Source organism: Struthio camelus, chromosome 1, assembly GCF_040807025.1.
Source record: "Struthio camelus isolate bStrCam1 chromosome 1, bStrCam1.hap1, whole genome shotgun sequence".
Lineage (NCBI taxonomy): Eukaryota > Metazoa > Chordata > Aves > Struthioniformes > Struthionidae > Struthio > Struthio camelus.
The window spans coordinates 105,320,863-105,344,033 of record NC_090942.1 but is presented as its reverse complement, the minus strand read 5'-3'; the positions used below and the strand labels follow the sequence as shown (position 1 = coordinate 105,344,033).

The 23,171-nt window shown below is 39.9% G+C and overlaps 1 protein-coding gene across 3 annotated transcripts in view; it reads left to right on the top strand.

The window, feature by feature from the left end:
- Window positions 1-21,393, top strand: part of GABRR3 (gamma-aminobutyric acid type A receptor subunit rho3) — a 44,415-nt gene extending 23,022 nt beyond the window's left edge. For all 3 annotated transcript variants that reach the window (XM_009682736.2, XM_068909391.1, XM_068909400.1), the window contains exons 6-12: window positions 7,182-7,249; window positions 8,765-8,988; window positions 12,000-12,082; window positions 12,945-13,085; window positions 15,984-16,136; window positions 18,570-18,766; window positions 19,787-21,393. In XM_009682736.2, coding sequence (XP_009681031.2) covers window positions 7,182-7,249; window positions 8,765-8,988; window positions 12,000-12,082; window positions 12,945-13,085; window positions 15,984-16,136; window positions 18,570-18,766; window positions 19,787-20,089 — 1,169 coding nt within the window. In that variant the 3' untranslated portion in view covers window positions 20,090-21,393. The remainder of the gene's footprint in view (window positions 1-7,181; window positions 7,250-8,764; window positions 8,989-11,999; window positions 12,083-12,944; window positions 13,086-15,983; window positions 16,137-18,569; window positions 18,767-19,786) is intronic.
- Window positions 21,394-23,171: the final 1,778 nt, after the last annotated feature.

Genomic DNA, 23,171 nt, shown 5'->3' with positions numbered 1-23,171 from the left:
GAAGGTCAATCATCCTTCGTACCAATTCTAGGGAAGAAACAACTGGAATATTCATGCTGTTCTGAACCTGCTGGGGATCCTTCAGTGTAGGGAACTCTTAAATCCAAATCTGGCTAGTTTAATTTCATTTAGCCCCACAGATGCAAAGTGTGTGAGGCAGATTACGGGATCCAGAGTTTTTAATATTCATAATTAAGTAAAAGGGAAAGACGAGGGAGCACATGCTGAATTTGGCATGTAAACTGAGCAAACATCTGCACCAGAAAAGCGTTGGAGGAAATGAATGTAGAACTATTGGATACTGATGCTACTGGCTGTGGAGTTCCTGGAATTAATTGTGGCCTTGTTCACATCACTGGTTGCTTTTGCATTAAAATATATCATTGCTCTGTTGAGATGAGAGCTCCTTTTTTGAACCAAATGGACACAACTCTACTGTCATTTATTTGAGTGTAATTTGGCATTGTTCTGTTGACTGAAATGACGTTCCAGCTGCAAAAGCAGAATTTGACTCTCTTGAGTGTTTGATTTTAAATTTTAGTCCTGACATTGTCCATTTATTAACAGATTAGAGATGTAAACTTTAGAAGGATGCTGTGTCAAGATAAAGCAAAACCACCAAGCTGTTTCTACATTTTTGCTACAGAAATGCTTTGTCTGTAGTTCATTATACAATGAGGTTGAGGGAAGCAAACCCATAATTCAGTATGCCCAAACTTTATTAAGAAAAAAGCTCAATGACTGTTACAGAGCTCTTATTCCCTAAGCCAGGCTTGTGGGCTTTTTTCTTTTTTCTTTCTTCTTTCCTTTCATGGAGTTTTTGTCTGTTGCTCCCTATACAATTTCACTGTCCTCTTTCAGTTTGGAAATCTCAGGTATATGGACCCCAGCTGACTCAAACAGAGTGGCCTACTACAGAGCAAAGAGAAGAAAGAGTGCAAAGTCTTTCTGTGGCCCAGCACGGTCATGGTTAGAGTAATTCCAAATTATGGCAGCACTATAAGCATGGATGCTTCCCTTGCTCAGACAGCTGCTCCCAACTGCATCAGTGAATGCTGTAGGAATAACGTTCAGACCTTGTTGCTCCCAGAAGCACTTTGAAGCCAGGAGATGGGTATGTCAGGGTATGTCCTGGAGTGATATAGTGATGGTTGCCAGTTCTGCCAAGGCTGTCCGTCTGCATAGGCCTTACCAAAGGAAACAAAGGATAGTCAGTAGGCCCAGAGCCAGATCTTTTCATGACTTCTATATTTTTGTACTACTGTGGGCTCAAGTACTTCAACCGATGTTTCAGTAGCCTGATAAACTGTGATTCTGTGAGAAGGTAGCTTACGTTTGGACTGGAAAAAGAAAGAAAGAAATGTCCATGTTTTAAACGCCGTGAGAAAGGGTGAGCGCAGGCCAATACCAGACACTGAACTGAGGTTTCTAGCAGCTTGGATCCGGGTTCATTCAGTCCATTCAGACTGCCTTCGCAGCCAAAACTATACTTTAAGGGAGGTGTTAGAGTGAGTTTCACTTAGAAACCCTTTTAAAATTACTTTCTTTTCTACTATACATATAAACCTATTTCTATATAACCTGTTATTTTCTTAACTATCTTATTTCAAAGTATTGGTAGAAGTCATTGTTGCGTGCTCTCGCTTTCTTGATTTCTTTGTGCACTTGCTAAAACTTAACATTGTCATTTGAAGAGGAGGTCGTTCTTTTGTTCCTCTGTGTCTTGGTCTTCCGAAGCGTAAGACCCCTTCCACACTTCCTCTCAACCATTTTGCAAGCTAAAGAGTAAAGAACCACATGGTCACTGTCACTGTGTATGTGTAAGGTCTCTGTGTATATGTATACACTGGAGTGTAACAATTTTATGTTTCCTTTTACCTTGGGGTGAGTTAGTCCAAGAGGTTTTAAGACTGATTCTCTCTGCTTTGTCAATCAATAAAGAGGATAATAACATTAGTACCTATTAGAAATGCTAGAAAATAATTAGTAGTATTTAGCTGGTCAAAAGATTTCAGTCTTCCTGGACAATTCACTTCTCAATCTGCAGTTAAACACAGTCTTTATTTCAAAATTTCTGAGGACCACAGATCTCACCCTAGCTGCTGGGTAACATTAGTTCCCTCCCCCCTGGCCCTTCCTCTCCTCCTCCAGCTAAATTAGTCACATGTAAGTTCATCTACAGGAAAAAGGGACAGAAAACAAAAGAAAACAGGGCCCAATGAATGCCCAAAAATTCTGCAATTCCAATAGCTGTTTGCCACAAAGTTATTTTCATATCTGCATCGTTGTCCTCCCTGGAAGGTCAGAAACATCTTCTCATTGTGGTGGGGAAAACTGACTCTGATGAAAGGCTAATGCCTTTCTCCAGTGTCTTACTGGAAAAAATACCTGGGATCCAAAACAGGAAGAAAACATTTAGTAATTTTCGGGAGCTCTGATGGGCTCCCTCTCCAGGACTTTTCCTTACCTTGCTAATTCTTCCGTTCCAAGCACTGGCTACTGCTAATACCAGCGCACCTTTGTTTCTCAAGTAAGTAAGAAGCAAAGCAGTAACAAGGAGAAAATCCCATTGCCAGCAATTCTTCAGTTTAACTCATTTCCAGAAGAGAGTAACAATGTCCACATAACTTAACTTCCCTGGGGCTCGCTTACACTTCTGCTTGGCTTTCCTCCCCTCTGGGTTCACAAGCCTTTTTTAGAAGAAAGCACTCCTGTAGACCTTATCCTTCCTTTGGCCTCTCTCTCTTACTGGGAGCTTTCTGTAGACCTAACTTTTTTCCATAATGCACTGTTACAAGGCCAACTGGCTAATTTTTCTAAATTCAGTATTTATCCTATGGATTTGCAGGTGCAATCCATTGTGTGTTCAAAGGCTTGACTATTACAAAAGCTATAGAATTTCTTTAAATCAGTCATTATTGCTATAGAAAGTGATCCTAAAATAAAAGGACATACTTTTTATGTAATATCCCTTTTAAAAATGGTATTAAATAATTTGGCTGTCATGCTATCTATTAAAAAAATTCCATGCTCATAAGGGAATTATTTTGGTATGTTTAAACCTTTAAAATAAAAGAGAATAGAAATGCCTTGTATGAAGATAAACCCATCTGAAAACAATTCAGCTTTTTCTGCTGAGGAGTAATTATCTTGAAAATCTGTGGAACCTCCATTGTGAAAGTCACTAATCCCTCTAAAATAATGATTTGTAGCAATGCACTAGCAGCCACTGAAGCTGCTCAATTTAATAACAAAATCCTCTCTGCCATCCCCAGTTTTGTCAAACGGGGAAAATAAAATCCACAGCTTTTCTCTGGACACTTCTTTTCAAAGTGAATTTGATGTTGTTGCCTGACGGTCAGCCAGAGATTGAAATTATCAATACATTAGGGAGAAAGCTGTGGTACAGACAGAAGAATAAACAAAACAGTTCAGTTTTCTGGCTGTTTTAGGATCCCTTCCAATGCTTATTTAAATGCTCTCTTTTAAAAAACACCTAATCCTGGTGTAACAAATCCAAGTGATATAGAATATATAATTCTCAGCAACCTGTTACAAGAGTTAATTATCACTAGTTTTAGTGGAGCTGGTTTATAATCACAGCAAGAAATGTTCCAAGGAAACTATGAAGCTCAGAAAGCCTAGACTAGAGTAGCACCAGTATGTATCTTATGCCAGGGGGAGTAACAAAAATACAAGAAGGCTTCAGGTTAGAAAAATCAACAGTGTACTGAAGTGCCTGCGGTTCTGTGTATGTGTCGTGTTCAGTATATTTATCATCTACCTACATATATTGCCAAATTACAGTCAGAATAGGATGAAAATATTTGCAGCTGCTATTTTCTGTCAATACAAGATCAGGCCTGAGGTCAGGGGATGTTGTTTAATGTAGTCTGTGGTGAATGCTAGGCTGAACAGTATTTTCTCATTAAGCAGTATGAGTAAACCCTTTGACCTTTTCTCAAATAGAGAACAGAAATCTCTCTTAAGCAGTAATTTTCAAAAATCAAGCATTTCTACCTAATCAGGAACAAATTTCATTGTAACAGTTCCCTTTTTATTTGATTCACTTTAGAAACGCCCACATTAATTCTCCTGGTTATAGCTTTTGATCTCCTTTATGCTGTTCAGTGCCCCCACTGATGTGGCTTTATAACAGTTCCTAACTCAGTGCAAGCAGTCCTTTCAGAGAACAAAGTGTCTGTGCATGCATTTATGTGTAACTGGCACTTTAGTTTGTATGCACATAATAAATGTAATCACCTGTACTTAAGCTGCCACTAATTTCTAGTTCTGCGATCAGTTCCCTTATATCTGCCCAGATGAGGTGAATCATTGGATGAAATTGTATCCACACCAGAATACTGCTTGTTGGGTAAGGAAATTGTTGTCTGTAATTTTTGCAAATTCCAAAGAACTTTTAGGACTGCCACTGTCACACTTTGAACAGTTGTCATTCAGAAAAAAAACAACTTTTTTTTCCCCTCTACACATTATATATGCATACCTAGAGAGCCAGTCATCCTATTCTATGATATGATTTGTGAGCAGCTGTTTGAAGAATAGCGATGGTAGACATTTAACTTTACTCACTTTAGATTTGTCCTTGACTCAGAAAATGATAAAGCCAATTTATAACCTAGAGAGACGCTCCCCTCTTCTCCCCTTCCACCCCCATAATCCTCCTTAAAGGAGAAGAAACCTACTGTTTTTGACATTCCAGTCATGCAAATCATCCTCCAAAGTTTTAGTAATACCAGCTAAGATTAAATGTGTGCTCAGACATGAGCAGCTCCAATATATTCTGCCAGGCCCTTCTGCCACAGTCCCAGGGTCTCAGTTGGAACACACTTACAATACAGAGAAGTTGAAGCTTTTTGGTGGGTCAGCTTAGATAATATGCAGTTTACCTGCCCATTCGCAGTCACCCTAAGCTACCCTGGTAACCAACAAGCTTTTCGAGGGCACAAGCCAGCTCATCCCAATTAGAAATCAGGAAAGTGCGTGTTTCACTGCATGGGCTTCAGAGGCAGCTTAGGGTGTTGAGACCAGACACTGGCATCTTTACTGCTGGCAGATAAGGTCAGGCTTAGCATGGATCACACCCCTGGGCTGGAGATCTGTGCTTCCACAGCTAGGCTGCTCTCTTACCCACCCTAGCTCATGTACAGCTAGCTCAGGTATCTGCTCTGCAATGTAGACGTGTCGTAAGTTTCTTCTTGCTAATGATGAGCTTGACGGACAGTACCTTATCTTCCCACAATGTTTGCATTTAAATGATGTGTGAACCTCATTTGTGAATGATGTTCACATGATGTATAACTCCCCCAGTGGCTTTTACTTAGGGTAAATGTGTTTTTAACTTACAACATAGTTTAGATTTCAGTGGGATGCTGAGAAGATGACTCCACTCAGATTACAAGCAGGGATTTTTTTGTACCAGTCCGTGGTGCAAGTCAATATTTAGCATAAGTAAACTATTTCTGTGGTGTGGTTGGGACTGCGTGGGAAAAACAAAGATAAGAAGTGGTCAAACTTGGTTTAGGAGAAGCATAAATATTTTATTGGTTTGTATGAAGCCTGGTTGGATGTATATGTTGGTATGCTTGTGTGTCAACCTCTAGGGCAGACCTCTCCTGCTGTCACTATTCTCTAAAATAAGTAATATTTTCTCAAGTGCTGTCTAGTATTTTACTAATAAAGTAATTGACTGAACTTTGGTATCTGGAGTCCTGAATTTCATCTCAAGCTTTAGCCTTTGGCAAACAGATTGAGTGACACATTTCTCTCAGAGGCAGGGATAATTTCCAAGCCAGACAGCAGAGCTCTTGTCAGTGCAGGAACATGTTCCTATGTGCCCTAACTGTTTGCATTTTACCTTGCTTTCCTGTGCACAATGTGTCCTCATCCGTACTATGCAGGGTCAAATCCTCCATTAAAATATACAAGTCAAATCAAGAGATTACAGAGCCAGATTTTAAAATAGCTCAAAAATAGTTCGGGATCTTTACCGGTAAGAACTGGAGGCAGCTGTGTAATCCTCAAGGGCTGCTATTTTAAGGATAATTCCAAAAAGAAACACAGTGTTGAGAGTGGTTATCAGGAGAGTGGTATTCCTGGACTATTTTAGCTTTATGCTGATGTAAGTAAAAAGACAAGAAAAAGAAAAAGACCAGTCAAAGAAGCTGTTGTTGTCTCCTGCTGTTCAGTCTTCCTTGTATTCATTTTTTGTACTGGGTTATTTTAAGTATGTATTTTTAAAATATTTTAAATGCATGTTTTTAAAAATGTAATTGGAATTTCGTATACAAAAAATACTTTTGATTTTTGTTCCAAATGCAGAATATTCTTCGGTATGTGTATATACATACAGGCAGGCATCTCTCCCTGTCTCCCTCTCTGTCTCCCTCGCCCTCTTAAGGAAATGATTGGTCAGTTACTTTAGTGGAAAGACTTGCTTGCTAAAAATTACACAGGTGCATAGCCTGTATGGAACTCTAATTCTAGCTATTGTACACTGAAGAGGCTAGAAATAATTTTATATTTCACTGGATTTTTTAATTGATTTTGAATCACTTTACTGTAAAAACACAAATACCCTTTTATAAAATCTTCATTAAGATTCCATTGCGAAATAAACCCACAGCCTTTTTCAGCTGTGTGGCATGAAATAATGGGATAGTATATAAAATAAGTTGACGTAGTGCAGTTTGGTCTGTATTGAACTTAATAATACTGTAATGTATTGTATATGTACTCAGTAATACATTGCGCACACAACACTGTCATAGAACATGCTTAATACGTGCACAGCTTTTTCTTTGTGAGGTAGTGAGCAACCAATCCCTCTTGCCAAATATCAGTGCCAAACTTTAAGTAGTTAACTAACTAAAGAGACAAGTAGTTCATTAGCTTTGGCACCAGCTGCTTTCTAAACTGCAATGCCAATAATAACCACTTTGGTTGCAAAGAGATCACTTAAGGTTTTGTACTTATTTCTACAACTTTTTAGCATAAGGCTTTATTGAATTGTCATGGACTTTCTCATTCAGAGTACTAACGTGGACAGACCGTAGTAAATGCCGGAATGGGGTAATCTCTTCATGTTGTTAGTAAGTAGTCTTCCTTTTAAAAATCTGCATTTGTGCTCCTCATCACTCTTTCATTCTGTTACATTGAAGGGTCACCAATACCCGTGGGCATTGACGTACAGGTAGAAAGCATTGACAGCATATCTGAAGTTGACATGGTAAGTTGGTTAGCAGAACTGCAATAAAGAATTTCAGCAAAAACTCAGGACCTCATAAACATCCACCTGGATGATATAGAAAAATACAGTTAAAGGAAGCAAACCCATGCAGAGCACAGCCCTGCCTTAAAGCATGCAAATAATTCTCATTTAAATTAGTAAGGGTTACATGCGAGCACATGCTGAATTTCTCCCTGGGTGAACAGAGCGGATTTGAAAATGCCAGCCATTTGGTAAGTCCCATGGGCTTCTACCAGAACTCTCAGTGCTCTGCACTTTTGAAGATCAGGCTTCGGGTCCTTTGTTTCCTTTGCTTATGCAGGCCTGAATATTCCCATCATTTCTGGCATGGGTAGAGCTGTGATCATAACAGACAGAAGTAGAAAAATCAGCTCCAGAAATGATCTTAGGAAGGAGACCCTCTCACTGCAATCAAGGATGTAGCTGTGGAATGCAGGCTGTTCGTTCCTCAGCCGGGACTGTCACAAAGAAATGCAACCCAGGCATTAGTGCCAAGTTGCTCAGTCCTAGAATAGCAGGGCACGTGAACTTTGCAAAAGAGATCTCATTTACAATACCTTTTCACATCGAATGTAGCTCTAGCCCTAAGTGTTCAGCTTGCTACAGGATCTGTCAGTATGAACTGCTGCATTCTTCTGGAACTCAGTGGGGCTCACGTGGGCATAAAATCGCATTAAAGGAGAAGGCCCACATATCTTCCTAGCATTCTTTTCAGAAGTATTCTACTGAAATAAGTGATGTCCGCTTAATAATACAAGGGTTACATAGGTGAGCAGAGAGCAACTAGGCTGTGCAGAAGCTCAAACTGGATTTGAAGCTTTATCTCCAGCTCTTCCCACATGTATATTTGCGGCATGCTATTTCTCTAAATAAGATGATAAAGTATTTGTAACAATCTTTGATACTAAAAATTTCATAATTCTGGTAATTTTGAATTGTTTACTCTTACAAAATTCACAGCATTGTTTCTGTATCATCCATTTCATTCATAAGAATGTACTGATGTAAAAATCCTGTGCAATATTTGTACAAAATGTACATGTTAATAGACATTACAGATTGGTCTAATGCTCATGAAAGACTCAAATTACTCTCTTTGTAAAAGAGCCACAGTCCGTTCTGGAAAGAGCCTTTGAAAATTTCCAAACAAAACCCCCTTCCGTTCCCCTTTGTTTGGTTTTGAAGTTTCTTTTTCACTTCACTGATCGTGCAATCCAGCAGATCACTGAAATCTTTAAGAGTTTTGTCTCAGTACAAAGGAATTATGAACCTCAGACTCAGACACCAGTGATAAGTCAAGCAGCAGGAAACTCAAAGGTTGCTCCACCCTATTTGTAATCCCATGGAGTGGCTTTTGATTCCTCTCTCTGAGCATTCTCCATATGTTATCCACGACAAAAATTGATGTGTTAAATAACTTGATTACTTTGTACTGCTTACTATTGTATGTGAATAAAATATGCATTATCTTCTTTTATTTTTAATTAAACAAAGGACTTCACAATGACTTTATATCTCAGACATTACTGGAAGGATGAGAGACTTTCATTTCCTAGTACCAAAAACAAAAGTATGACTTTTGATGGAAGACTAATAAAAAAGATCTGGGTACCTGATGTTTTTTTTGTGCACTCCAAAAGATCTTTCATCCATGATACAACTGTGGAAAATGTTATGCTCCGAGTATATCCTGATGGCAATGTACTCTTCAGTCTACGGTAAGAACAATATCCTTTTATAAGAAAATACAACATAATTGCAACTGCAGACCAATGGTCTGTACAATGAAAAATTACTGGAGACCCTTGCAATCAAGCTTCTGATACTGTACTGGCATTAATCTCCTGGGGTGAGATACTGGGAAATGGTGACCACTGGATACTCCCAGTCTACCAGTGGGAAAATAGATCCAGGACTCACATAGCAGAAAATATATTTTTCTGTCATTCATGCATGGTTTCCTGTTGCAGGATCATGGCAAATTTTACATCTATTGCAAATACTACTGAAGTTTAGCAAGTGCTAATTCATTGCCAGTGTTTTTAGCAATACTACACTAGTTTTACTCTTTTGAGTACTGTAAAATCCAAAATTATTAGCAAATAACATCTCTTTTTTCTGAGTCTTCTTTAAAACTATCTGCCTTGGCCATTTTCACCCTGGCATACCTGTAAACATATCATTGATATTAATCAGGGCTCCAGGTAGGCAGAGAGAGAAATTATTGGAACTGACACCAGCAGTGTTAGAGAGGCATGTTGTGTGACTACAAAGAAGTTCGTAGTGAAACAGCAATTCCAGAACTGGAAGGGCAAGGTCATTTAACATGTACCTCCCTTCTATTTACATGCTGTTGCTTTTCTTTATTGAGCAGATTTGGATGATATGGCAAAAATGGTTTTCACTAGGAATTTCCCCCCCCTTCCACCCCCAGGGGAATTTCAATTCTGTTTGTCACTAAATACACCTGTGCACAGAGATGGTATTTCATCTAATCTGGGTAGTTCAAAGATCTATGCAAGCACTTGAATTTTTGTTATGTAATAGTTTTCCAACAGTAAATGAATTTACCCACCCTCACATGAAGACATGCACAAACCCTCCCAACAACAGCTGCACACGGCTTTCTAATGTTGTGAAGTTTTTATGTTTCTGAATCACAAAAAACAGTAAGAAACCATGAGGTGAACTATTTTATATTTTATTGCTATATTCATTTCCATGCTTCATGAAAGAGAGCAATGAAAGGAACTACACCGAGGCTTACAGCAACATGAGGGGTATGACATTTATTCAGCTGGGGGAAGGAGGAGTGGAGAACAGGCTTAAGGTGGGCAGATACATTCTGTCAGCTCTTTGGAAGGGTAAGGTGTCCTCAAGATGAACGGTAAGAAATTGTGCACAGCAGCCTCTTATTATAAACAGGAGGGAGGAAGAGAGGGGAAGGAATGTGACAGAAACAGAGGGAAGGGAAAAGGTGAGGTAGGAGAGAAGGCAAAGGAGGAAGCAGGGCGGAGAGGCACACACACACTGTAAATCAATTTGTTGCATTTGCTCACTGCTCAGAATCCCACCTGCGATGGGAGCCAGTGTCCTGTATCACGTTTGTAAGCTGGTGCCCTGCTTTTATTTCGTGCCCTCAGTCTCTCTACTTCCACAGTTATCTTTCCCTAAGCCTGCATCACCAGACGGCATGTACTGGGTGACTCCTCCTTGCTCTGGCAGGTCAACTTGCAGCCAGCCTCACCTTCCTGTCCTGAGAAACAGGCCAGTGCACAGCAAAGCCCCCCAGTTACTGCCAAATCTGGCCATTCCCCTCCTGGCCATAAGCATGGATATCAGGTGCCCTGTCCGCTTTTTTTGTCTTCTCGATCAGTTCTTATCAAACTGAGAGGCGGGGAAAGGGGAGATCTAAACATTGGTGGAGGAAGGTTTTGAAATGATTAAGGTCAAACAATGTGTTTCTAGCCTGTGTTAACGCTTATGTTCCTAAAGAATCGGATGCTCATGAAAACCCTGTTTTTTTACTGCCAGATTTACGTGCAATGTGTACGTTATAATCCAAATCCTTATTTGCAAGAAATGTGCCTATTCTACAGATTTCTTCAGTACCCAGCATGCAGGATTTTACTGAAGCAAAACAGAACAAAAATCCAGATTTGTTGCTAAAATGGTCTTCCTTCTTTTTCAATCACCATTTGCTTGCTGGTCCCCCGATCCTGCAGTCAGCTAAAAGACTGAAACAACATTCATAGTTGGAAGTCTTATGCATCATTTTAAAGATTTGTCACTGTTACAACCTCATTTCAACCCAGTAAAATCTTACATTTGTAAAAACTCAGCTACGATGGGATTACTAATCATCAGTCTTCAGCATTCACTTTTATACCCGGTGTATTCCTTGTCACACATTCCTGCAGGATTCAGCTAGGCAAAACTCTGAAAAATCAATGTAAACTATTAAAAGAAATGCAAACTGTGACAAGAAAAGGAAATTTAGCAATATTTACTATATTTAAATTTAAATTGTTGCCTCTGGTCTTTTTTTGTTTATTAGTTAAAATGTTAGGGGCATTTTTCTCCTAAACATTTATGGAAAAGCAGGAGGAATGCAAAATTAATGTCTTTGCTCGGATTTTTCAATGCTTTTTAGAGTATAAGGCTTTGAATACCAGATATGATTGTGCTAAATAACGAAACATTTTCATTTGTGCTTTTGTGAGCATTTCCATGGTATTGAAGGGGAGAGTAGGCTTTTAAACATCACAGTTTATCTTTTTATGCAATTAAATATTGTAATCGTTCTAGCTATGAAAATAGCACTTGGAATAATGTTTGCTCTAATCTTCAATATCTACTTCAGTCTATGAGAAACATACTCAAGAAATGTGAACTTCCCTTGTTGATCTTCGTAAGAGTAACCCCTCAAAGCAAAACACATGAAAGGCTAATGAAGGATCACGCCAGTGAAGGGTTTAAAAAATGAAGGTAGTGTACTTAATAAGAAAGACTATTTGTGTTTTAAAAAATGTGTTCTCTCACTGGCTTAGTTTTATCTCACTGTCCTGAAGCACTCTTAGAAATGCCTAAAAGATAAAAAAGTAGAAAAACTCAATCATTCGGATGCTAAACAGCAGATTGGTTGGGGGGTCTCAGTAAGATGTCTGCATGGCCTTGAGAAAGCGTGAAAATTCTCATTTAATTGCCGTTTTTCTGTTTCTTTCTGCAGCATAACAGTTTCTGCTATGTGTTTCATGGATTTCAGTAGGTTTCCTCTGGACACTCAGAACTGTTCTTTAGAACTGGAAAGCTGTAAGTTTAATTCATACCTGTTCTTCATTTCTTACCAGCACTCCATTTTGTTCATAATACCTTTTTCACTGGTTTTAATGTGTGACCTCAACCCTTCAGCCTGAAAAACTGTCCAGTTTTTGATCTTTCTGCAACCACTTTCCCACTTTGGGAAGACGGAAAAACAAGGATGCACCCTGCTTTTTTCTGACTGGGTTGATATTCCAATGCCTAAATTTAACATTTTTTCTCTGTCAAAAATCATGTTTTGCTTGAGGAAAAAATGCAGGTTAAAACAGAAATAAGATGTCAGCATTTGGCCTCATGAAAAAAAGAAAATGGGTGCTTGTGTTACTGTGAAATGTCTGCTTTCCCACCCCTAACTTTGCCTTTTGTAGGAAGCTGCAGAGCTGGACAGAGAAAGGTTATTCGGTCTTGCAGAGCATTTTCATATCTCCAGATTTATTCTTATCCTGATTATGAGCAGAACTGGGATGCTATTTTTTTGTTTAGTCTCTGCAAAATGGAACAGGTTCCTAGTGTTCAGGCAGCTGAGCGTGGCAGCTCCAGAGCTGTGGGCCCTGTGTGCCCTGGGACCCTGAGCGTGACAGAGCAGTGAGGACTGGGACTCACAGCTACCCTGTGTTCCCTCTTCCCCCTCTGTCAGGCAAACTCCTGGCACGACACCAGATTGGGTAGCACTAGAACAAGATTGAGCCCGGCCTTTGCAAATTCTTCATTATCAACTAATGAGCAAGTTGAGATGAAAAATATGTTTCTCTGGGATTTTCCCAAATTGTTCAAGTGTTCTCCTATCCCTAAGAAAAGAAAACAGGAGCTCTATTTCAGCAGAAGTGGTGATTTAGTTTTTACTTTCTCACAGATGCATACAATGAAGATGATCTGATGTTATACTGGAAACATGGAAATGAGTCGCTGAGCACAGATGAACACATCTCCCTCTCCCAGTTTTTCATTGAAGAATTTAGTGCTTCCAGTGGACTAGCTTTTTACAGCAGTACTGGTATAGTAAGCCCTTGGCATTAGAAGGGAGAAACATGTGACACAGTCGCACAGGATGTCCTACACATTGTAATCTGTTGTTAATAAATTACTGTTACCACTGAGAGATCTCATAGTGAAAATGAGGTCTGTCAGTCACTGTGGTCTGTTGGCCCTCTGGCCCTAGGTTCTCTTTACATTACCTATGTAACACCCTCTTGATATTACAAGAAGAGGCCATAATAATACCTATAGTTTAACATCTGACAAAAAGAACCCGAAGAAAAGGAGCACGCAGAACAGCCAAACGTGCTGTTGCTAGCTCTTGAAAAATCCTGGTGCTTCTCTGAAAGACTCTGGGTTTATGGCAATATTTTGGTCTTCCTGGTTGTATAGAAAAACTTGAAAATGCAGCCTCTAAAGAGTCAATTACTAGAACGCAAACAAGAGGAACCCCGGTGTGTTTTATTTTCTAAAATCTCCTCATTTTTGGAGCTGTAAACTTCATTAAAAATCCAGTGACAATAAGATTTCTGCATAAGAGCATTTATAATGTATTGAGGCCTAATTCATGATTTGCTTAATGTTCCATGTTTATATGTAAAGTTGCAGATAAGAATTCCTATATGTCACTGTTACATTTTTAAAATACAGGTATCTGCACCAGAGAACTTTTTATTCCCTCCTATAGATCTGGAACTACACTTTCTGGCAAACTGCTCAAAGCCTCAGGAGCTTATTATAGTCTTGATTTCATGCAAGGAGGTTTTTATCTTCTTTGTATTGTACATGCAATTATAAATTTTGAAACATTCCCCTGCGTAAAGAGTCTAACCACACTTTTCTTAACCAGATAAAATATAGCATGCTCACTACTGTACTTTCTAGTCTGAGTCAATTCATTTCAGTGTGATATTGCCCTTCTTCAGTTATCAAGGCTGATTAATGGATTAGAAATTATTTCATATAATATGAAATGTACAAAGTGTTGGGAAAAGTCCTTTAAGACATACAGGAAAGCTGCAAATAGATTTATTTACTTTATTTACTAGATAGCTTCTTTTTGCCTTCAAATAAGACCCATTCAGATTTACAGTGCTCATATTTTAATGGCTGATATTTAATGCATAAATTCCAGTTTAAGTTATGATGCAGTCTAAGCAGCAAGGAATTCAGAGCTTGATGGAATTCTTCATCCTTATCTCTTGCTGGCGTATGAGCTAAGAACAGCATTCCAGCTTTCAAGAGCTAGTGACGTATGAGAAGAGGGCGGGTGATTCCCCACCATCCTAACTGGGTCTTACTGAGAGCTACATCAAATGTGTCCTTGCTGCAAGAAGGAGACAGGGATGTTTTCCACCAAACTGCTGTGGCTGTATGTCGGAGCTGTTTTCTGGGAACTCAGCTGGCTTCTTTCCACCTTGCTATTCCTCATCAAAAAACACTTCTGCAAGGCAAATGCAGCCATGTGCACCACTGTGCAACCTTATACCACCATCCTTATACCCAGCCCTCTGTGACACCTTCACAGAGCCTTTGACTTTGCAAAGGTGTAACTGCTTGAGATTTAACATGCAGATGTTCTGGTCATGAGCTGACTCAGCAGGGTGAAGACTGTTTTAAATTGCAGGGACCACTGGGAAGTACCTCGACAAATGCACGTAGTATGTCTGTTAATTCGAATGCTACTATTTATATGTAATCACTTCTCAGACATGCAGGTTTTTTGGCTTTTGAGTTTTTGTTTCAGCCACGAGGTTCCATTTTCTCTTGTTCTTTTATTTTGCTTCTCATTTCCCTTGTTGGAAGAAAGTGATTACATGCAGAAGAGCCCCCCCCAGCAGTAAGTAACTGTGGGGAACAAGCAGCACAGTTCTAGTGGGAGCCCTCTTCCATTAGACCGAGAGAAGAGTCTGGGACAACAGAATGGTCATAAATGCTGCTCCCAAAGCAGCCTGCTGCATTTTAGGGTCTGTATAGCCTTTTCTGCGAATCTCAGTAAACTACACATCTAGGCAATCCTCTCATGACATACTCCATTAGGTTTCACTTCTAACGACAATTTTTGCAGGGAAATGGATAACTTTGGAGCTTTTGGAGTTTCTTGGCCTCCAAAAGAGCAATACTTTCAAACCGTTTTTGAGACAATCATTTTTAAAAACAAAAGCTTGCTCCGTGGCTGAAACCACACAGGGCATGTTAATACTAGACAGGATTATTACCAAGATATTCGTTTCTTAAAGTAGCTCATTGTAATGGCGTGACTGTTACAACACAGTCTCATTCATGTCTGTATTTGCATTGGAAAAGCAGATACTGCACAGCCAGCCATTTCTGTCTGCGTTTCTCCTCACTGTACACTGAATTGCTTCCCGATGCACAAGGTAACGGCACGCAAGCTTTGCTGCACCCAGCCTGCCCCAGAATTCACTAGATGGCAGCCTTTCCTCTGAAGTCGGCACTGAGCAAGTGTCCCCGTCTGACCAGAGGAAAAGAAATGCTGCTTGTTGCCTGACTGTTTGTAGCCGTGAGAGGCAGCAGACTGCTTTCTGTGGGAGGTGGAGTGTTGGCTTCATTTTCCTAGCTGAACTGGATAATTATATTTTGTCTGCATTCTCCTGACAGTTTCACTGTGAATCTATTTACTTTCTTTCAATTTCCTAACTTTGAATATAATACAATATTTTATTCAGGCAGTTGTGATGCTCCACTCCCAAGGCAGCAGTATTTTAATGTGGTATGAGTGACAGTTTGCAAAGGACTATATAAAACCAAGGTGGCAGCAATATTTTGTACATGCTCATTATTACTGATGTGGGCACACCATACCTCCTGGAAGGACAGGGCCAGTAAACAGAATTCAAAAATAACGCCAATCTATTCTCTTCTCCCCAACCCCTCCATTCTCTTTTTTCAACAGGTTGGTACAATCGACTTTTTATAAATTTTGCCCTCCGGAGACATATTTTCTTTTTTGTGCTACAGTCCTATTTCCCAGCTATGCTGATGGTGATGCTGTCTTGGGTTTCATTTTGGATTGACAGAAGAGCTGTTCCTGCCAGGGTATCACTAGGTAAAACCTTTACCATATATTCTTTTGGGAGGTATAGAATGGATGGGGAAAGGTTTTGAAGTTACTTTAGCTTCTTATTTACACAAGGCATGAGCAAGTATATCAGGTAATTACCTGAACAACATTATTATTGCCACTGTTGTCAGTACCACAGACTCTTTTAGGCAACCTCTAAGTTTGGAAATGGGCTATTTCTTCAGACTGGCTTTGCTACACTAGAAAGCAACTCACACGGCACAGAGGAATGATTCTTCGAATTTCCCTTTGCAGAATTTTACTTTATTTCTTTTGTTGTAAAAACTGTTCCCCTGCTCCACATCTTCGGGAAGGAACAGGTAGTCTGAGCCTTCCCCAGATCTGTGGCTCATGAGAGATGCTTAGAAGGCACAGCACAATCTACGTAAAGGCTTTGTGCCTCTCTATCTCTCTAGCATCCATTGATATCTTCCTACGACCTTGGGTCCAGTTTCCTGAACTGTCCTGTGTAGAAAAGCCTTTCTTTGTCAGGCACTTTGAAAATGTTTGCTTTGGTGCCTTAACTTCTTATGCTGTGGAAGCCAAAGAGTAAGTTAGGCACCTTTCTGCTCTCACAGTTTTAAATCTGAACATCACATGCTCAGCATGAAAAGGAACTAATTACAGTGTTTTTTATAACATGATTGGTTTCTCAGTGATGAATCACTTGATGTCATTTCAAGACTGCCTTCTGTTGGGAATTTAACAATAATGGCTTTGGCATTAATAGATTAAAAAAAATTTTTTTTCAACATCTCTGTGAAGATGTGTGGAAAATCTGTGAAGATTTTGTGGAAAAACACTGGGGTATCTAATGTATCCATAACAACAGAAGTCCTCGGACTGCCAATTTAAGAATAAATAATGAAGTTCCTGTTCTGTCTTCTCACTGATACTGGTCCCAGAAGCTGACTGCATTTTGCCATATTTCTTAGACAAGTGACAGCATTGCGAATCCTTGTGTAAGAAACAAACTTGTATGTACTGAGGGAGCCCTTAATGTTTAACTATAGCTATACTAATCTAGAAAAAATAGGTCTATAGCTACTTCAGATCTCTTTCTGTTGGCACAGTCTAAAACTATTAATATATAGCATATAAATCTATTTGTTAATCTAAAAACAAGTTATGATATCTCTTACCTACTGTTAGGAATACATCTACCAATTCCTTTTATTTGTAAGAAATGTAATGTCATATTTAAAAATAAAGTTTTGAGTCTCAGGAGGTCATTTGCAATGCTGTCAAGATGGTTTTGCTGATCATGTTCTTCAGTTTATATATGGATTTCTGTAGAAGGTTATGCATCAGGAATGTTATGAATAACATACATTTTATCAGCCTAAGCATACATAATTTATAAGCAACATTAACAATGAAGTTTAAAAACCTTAGCTACCTAGTCTAGAGTACACAGAGTTTTAATGCATAGATTTCCTCTTATATGGTATATTCCAAACTCCAGCGTTCAACCTAAGGAACTTGCAGAGTAAAGAGAGGGAAAGCAAGAACTCTCTTATGTTTTAGTGGGCTTGAACAAGGACAAAACTGGGGAAAGGCTGTAATGAGACCTGACTGAAAGGTTATACTATCAGCTAGTGCTGTGACTTAGGGATGTTGCTGAGATATCTTTCCTTCTGGAATTACATTTATTTCTCTAAAATCAGTTTTGTGTTGGGTTTGGGGTTTTTTTTCAAGATAGAACAAAACTAGACGTCTTGAATGGGAAATAAAAATTCGGGGAATAGGCACACATAAGAGGAGAGATTGAAAAGATGAGAGTGTAATTCTGGACCCATGGAAGTCAATGCAAAAACATTTCTTAGCTTCCATGAATTCAGCATTTCATGCTACAATGTTTTTAGAAAGCCAAGGATTTGTAACAGAGACATATAAGCCAATGTTATGTTCTCAAGAAGTACAATTTGAGATGAGATTGGGAGGGAATTCAGTGATTCTTTCGTGAAGCACAGGGACAAGAAAGGTGTGTTGCAGAGACCCTGGCCCTATGAAGTGAGGAGAAAAATCCTTTCCCTTTCTCCACTGTGGGACACTGTAGCAGACAGCTCTGTTGACCACAGCCCTGCTTTCACTCCTCCTCCATGGCAGTGCCTAAAGCTGTCATAGGCATGTGTGTTCCTTACATTGCTAAATCACCAGCCTTGTGTCCGCACCGTTTGAACCTGCTGTGCTGCAGCTCTAACTGCACATACTGAGCAGAGCTATGACATGCTGGTTTCAGTATTGTATGTGATAGGTGCCTCATGGTTCACTCTAGTTGTCAGAGCCTGTGCGATGAAGGTAAAGGTGATCTCAGTCATATGACCTATGAAGCTATGCTGTCCAAGCAACTGGTGGCGAGCTGAACAGAACCAGTTGGCTTGTACTACGATACAATCTCCCCTTTTTCCTTGGCAGGTATAACTACGGTGCTGACAATGTCAACCATCATCACCGGAGTAAGTGCCTCAATGCCTCAAGTGTCTTACATAAAGGCTGTGGATGTATATTTATGGATCAGCTTCCTTTTTGTCTTCCTGTCCGTCATCGAATATGCAGCAGTGAACTATCTCACCACAATTGAAGAGAGAAAGCAACTCAAAAAAAGGGGCAAGGTACCATCCTGTATTTTGTTGCCTTCAGAAAGCATCACAGAAGCCACAGAGTATTTGTGATACAGCACTGTGGTAACTGTGCAGTAACCATGTCTGTGACTCCTCCCTGTATCTCACTTTTCTTTACTTGGCTGAAGGGAGGAAAAGTATCACCCTCTCTGGGATCTTGGGAATGTCTTTCTCCCCTCCTCTTCTTGGGACAGAAGTTAGGGAGTACATCTCTATTTTTTCCCTGAAGAAGGTCTCCTTCACTTCGTTTCCCAAACACCCATTGATCAAGAGAGTTCCAATAGTATGGTCTTTTCCTTTCTGAAATGTACCCTGAAATACCCTATTATAATATCCCCTCCTGCTTTCTGTGGAGAAGAGTCTATTTCTCTTTCTCCTCTTTCCCCATTTTCAATTAGGCAGATAGGTCTAATGATATCTTTTTGTCCGAAGCTCATAAGAATGACAGGGTCATTTTTAGAAAAGCATGTCTGAAGCAGGAATATTTACAAGTTAAACATTTACTTTCCCTGGCTTTTCTGAGACACACACTTAAAACTTTTGCATCAGTGAATATCCCCATATGTAGACTCATTTGTTGGAGTATCACAACGGGAAAAACACACAAAGGATGCCCATGTTGCTCACATGATTTCATAATCCTATCCAAAAAGTACTCTTGGAAATGTTCAAAATCATTTCCTACAGTTCTAGCAACACAGACCTACAGGAGGGGCAGTTTGATTTTTCTGCTTGAGAAGCTGGGCCACATGCAAGTCAGCTGGCAATAATCAGTCAGACTAAATGTGTTTCTCACATATATCCCCTTCCTTGCTCAAGCCTTGCACCAGGGGGCAGGCTCTGCAGGCGGCCGTATCTGAGCTAGACATATTGTGGGGTAGTCATGTTCTCTCTACACTCAACATGGGGAGCAACCTTGAAGAGAAAGCTTTGCTTATTTTCTGTTTTTTTTTATTTGTATTTATTAAGATGGCTTCTGCTAGACACAGAATTACTATTCTTTGTTGTCAGGCTTCAGGCATGTATAGTATTGACGCAGTGCAAGCAATGGCTTTCGATGGCTGCTATCACGACACGGATGCGGACGTGGACTTGACTGCTTTCTCAGTCGGCTGTGAAGAGAATGCGACTCGGGCAGGTGCAGCCAGCATCCCCAACCTGGGCGCAGCTCGCATAAAGAGGAAGAGATCTCTGAAAGGAAACGTGGGCAGGATTATTTTACAGAACAATCATGTCATTGACACATATTCCAGGATTATATTTCCCAGTGTGTACATTGTGTTCAACTTTTTTTACTGGGGTTTGTATATATGAACAGAAATAACTATCAGCTACACATTATTTTGCATATGAAGGTAGCATTATGCTTTAAAAATAATGCAACAGCAGTAGAGGAACGGGTTAAGAGTTTTTGAAACGGACTGCTGTGTCAGACACAGAATGTTGGTTTGCTTAGCAGCAAAGCTGTTAACAAAATCCCTCATGAGTCTGGTTTCTTTTTCAATCGGACCATGAGATGCTTCACTGTGGCAATCTAATGCACGTGCTACTACTGCAGTGGCATAGAGGCAGTTTGCACACTACGAGGGCCCTTTATCACGCACCTAAATAGACAGCAGCTCCCACTTGATGTATTATCCAGTCTCTATCTCCACTCCAACCATTCCGCTTTAATCAGCCTGTTTGTTCTCAGCTTGTGGTCCATTTTAGTATGCAATCAGCACCGATTGCTTTCGAATAGCTCTCATCCTTATTTCACTTGGTGCATTTCTATTTTGCTAGGCAACCTGTATATACCTCAGCAGCCTTTGTGCTCCGATGTTAACTACAGGTGAAGAGATCAGCGTGAGCAGTGGATTAGGGACCAGCAGAAAGCAGGAAGCAAACCTGATGGGGGTTTGTACATTGTGCATCATTAAGACTTCTGAAAAACCCCCTCACCCTGTCAGCTGTCCCTGGCTTTCCACAAGACCACTAGGAAGGGTCTCCATTTTGAAGAAATCTTAGGTCACCAATCCCTGAAGGCACCAAAGGAATAATGTCCCAGATGCAACACACTCAGCGTATTAGAGCTAGGACTAGGAAGGTCATCTTTCAGCTGCGTGAATAGCGTCACCCGCACAAGGCATGCCCCTCACGTCACACCCACACACCTGTGTGCCTCGCACAGACCTACTGCCATCAGCTGCTTTCTGCATAACTGTTCATTTCAGAAACATAGGCTCTGAGGCAGAAAACTTTTAGAAAACTTTGTCAAGAAAACAAACCAATGTCTTTTGCAGAATCTGGCTCTTCTATTTTATGTTGCACACATGAGCTTGGGCTTTGTCCCACCTTTGGCTTTTGGAGACTGACAGTTACAATGGGCCACATATGCCTGCTTGCAGCATGGATCCCTCCCCATCACAGATGAAGATACCACAGTGAGACCTGAGACACATAGGAAAGGAAAGAAAGCAGCTGTACTGAAAGAGAGCCGTATACGGGAATCCTGTCAGTCCCAGAGGAATCCTGCATGGGTGTATCCTTAGCTTCAAGCTAAAGAGGTTGAATTAAGGACGTTCAGGGATACACACAACAAATGTTCACTGCTTTGGAAAAGAATTAAGATTACCTTTGTAACTCGCCCAGATGAGGAGCATTTTTCCACTGAAATGTCTTGGTTTTCATCTGTCATTTAATGAAGTGAGTTAAAGTTTAACCAAGTGAGTTCAACATGATAATTTGCATTGGCAGAAAATGTCAAAAGGTAAATGCTTGGGCACTGCTGAGTTAAAATAAGGAAACAGGAATAAATTTGGAAGCCTGAATCATTCTCTGGCTTACATGATTTTCCTACTCCAATATTGTTTATTCATAGCACGGTGATGTGCGTTACTCTGTCGAAAAGCAGCATTTGTCAAATCCCCAATTACAGAGCTGGAAAAGCTGGCAACACACTGCATGCTGGGTGATTGAAATCTGATGGAGTGAGTGGGTCGTTTGGCAGCCAATTCACTGCCAAACAAATGATCAGAGCTAAGACGGCTTTGATACTGTTCCAGGGAATCCTATCATGGAAAGCAGCACTGTACCAGGAATGACAATTCTGGGAACATAAAGCCAAAGGACACACAGAGCTTTGGCAACAGCAATAGCACACCAGACCTCAAGCTGAGCAGATGTGCAATATATATATAAAAAAAACCCCTTACCATGACATTCTTACTGCTGCACTGCCATTATGGAGACATCCTGCACATATGTTCCAGATTGCCTGAGAAGAGCCCCTAATTGCTCCAGATGCAATGTGTCCCCTAAACATTTAATATGAGCTAATGTAACACCATTGTTTACCCACACAATTTTTCTTACTTACAGGAAGAGGCATTTATCCTGTAGCCAAAAATGAATCCTCAAGCTCCAACAGAAAGAATACCCATGAGGTTTCTTGACCCAGTGCAATTCCCTCTTCCAAAATTCTTACAGGATGTTTAATAGCAGAAGTTCCACTGTGCCGAATACTCAAACTCAGTGTAGCCTGCCCAGCAAACAAGTCCACAGGTGGAAGCACGTAAAGACTGATGCCTGCATTTGCTTTCTGAACACATTCCACATAGGTGCCCAGGTTAGACTAATTTCTCCTGAAAGCTGTCCAGTTTTCTTTGATGGAGGAAACAATTATTTACTTTGATAAAATCCATCACAAAATAGAAGTGTGAATGTAACCGTTGGCAAAGTGCTCTCCTCATGAAAAATACTATATAGTAAGTTTTTATTACAACAGTGAAGATTGCATATTCTGATGACAAAACTTGCTGCATACTTTTCCAGGGAAGCTTATAATTTTTATCTTCTTAATGCAGTGACAGAGATGATATTGAGATCAATTATACTTCATAAATGCATTGTTTATAATAAATAGTAAATAGTAACAAACAGTACTTAAATACTGTACTTTTTGTTTGGAGGGCTTTGTAAGGATTAACTGACTAATCTTCACCTAACCCTTTTCAGAATTTTGTGTTATCTTTCAGAAGGGGACGATAAAAATTACTTTTAGTCAATTTGCCTAGACAGACCAGCATGGAAGTCTTAAAAAAAAGTATTCACAAGTATTTCCCATTCTGTGAGTTGTGGCTGTTTCTGCAACTATTCAACGGTACAAGTTTTACTCCCCACAGCATTCACTAAAAGTTAAAACATCACAGCCATTATGTAAATACATATTTGTTTGAGTATTCATCCTAGTGGCATTCAAGCAATTATGCTGAAAGTACTTTGTGGATTTTTGGAACAAAAATAACAGCTTGTAATCACTGTGTGGTCAGCTGAAGTGCAGGATATGGCCTCCCTATTTTTAGCATCTGCTGCTACACGCATCTGTATTAAAACATCCTATAAGTGTTAATGTAGG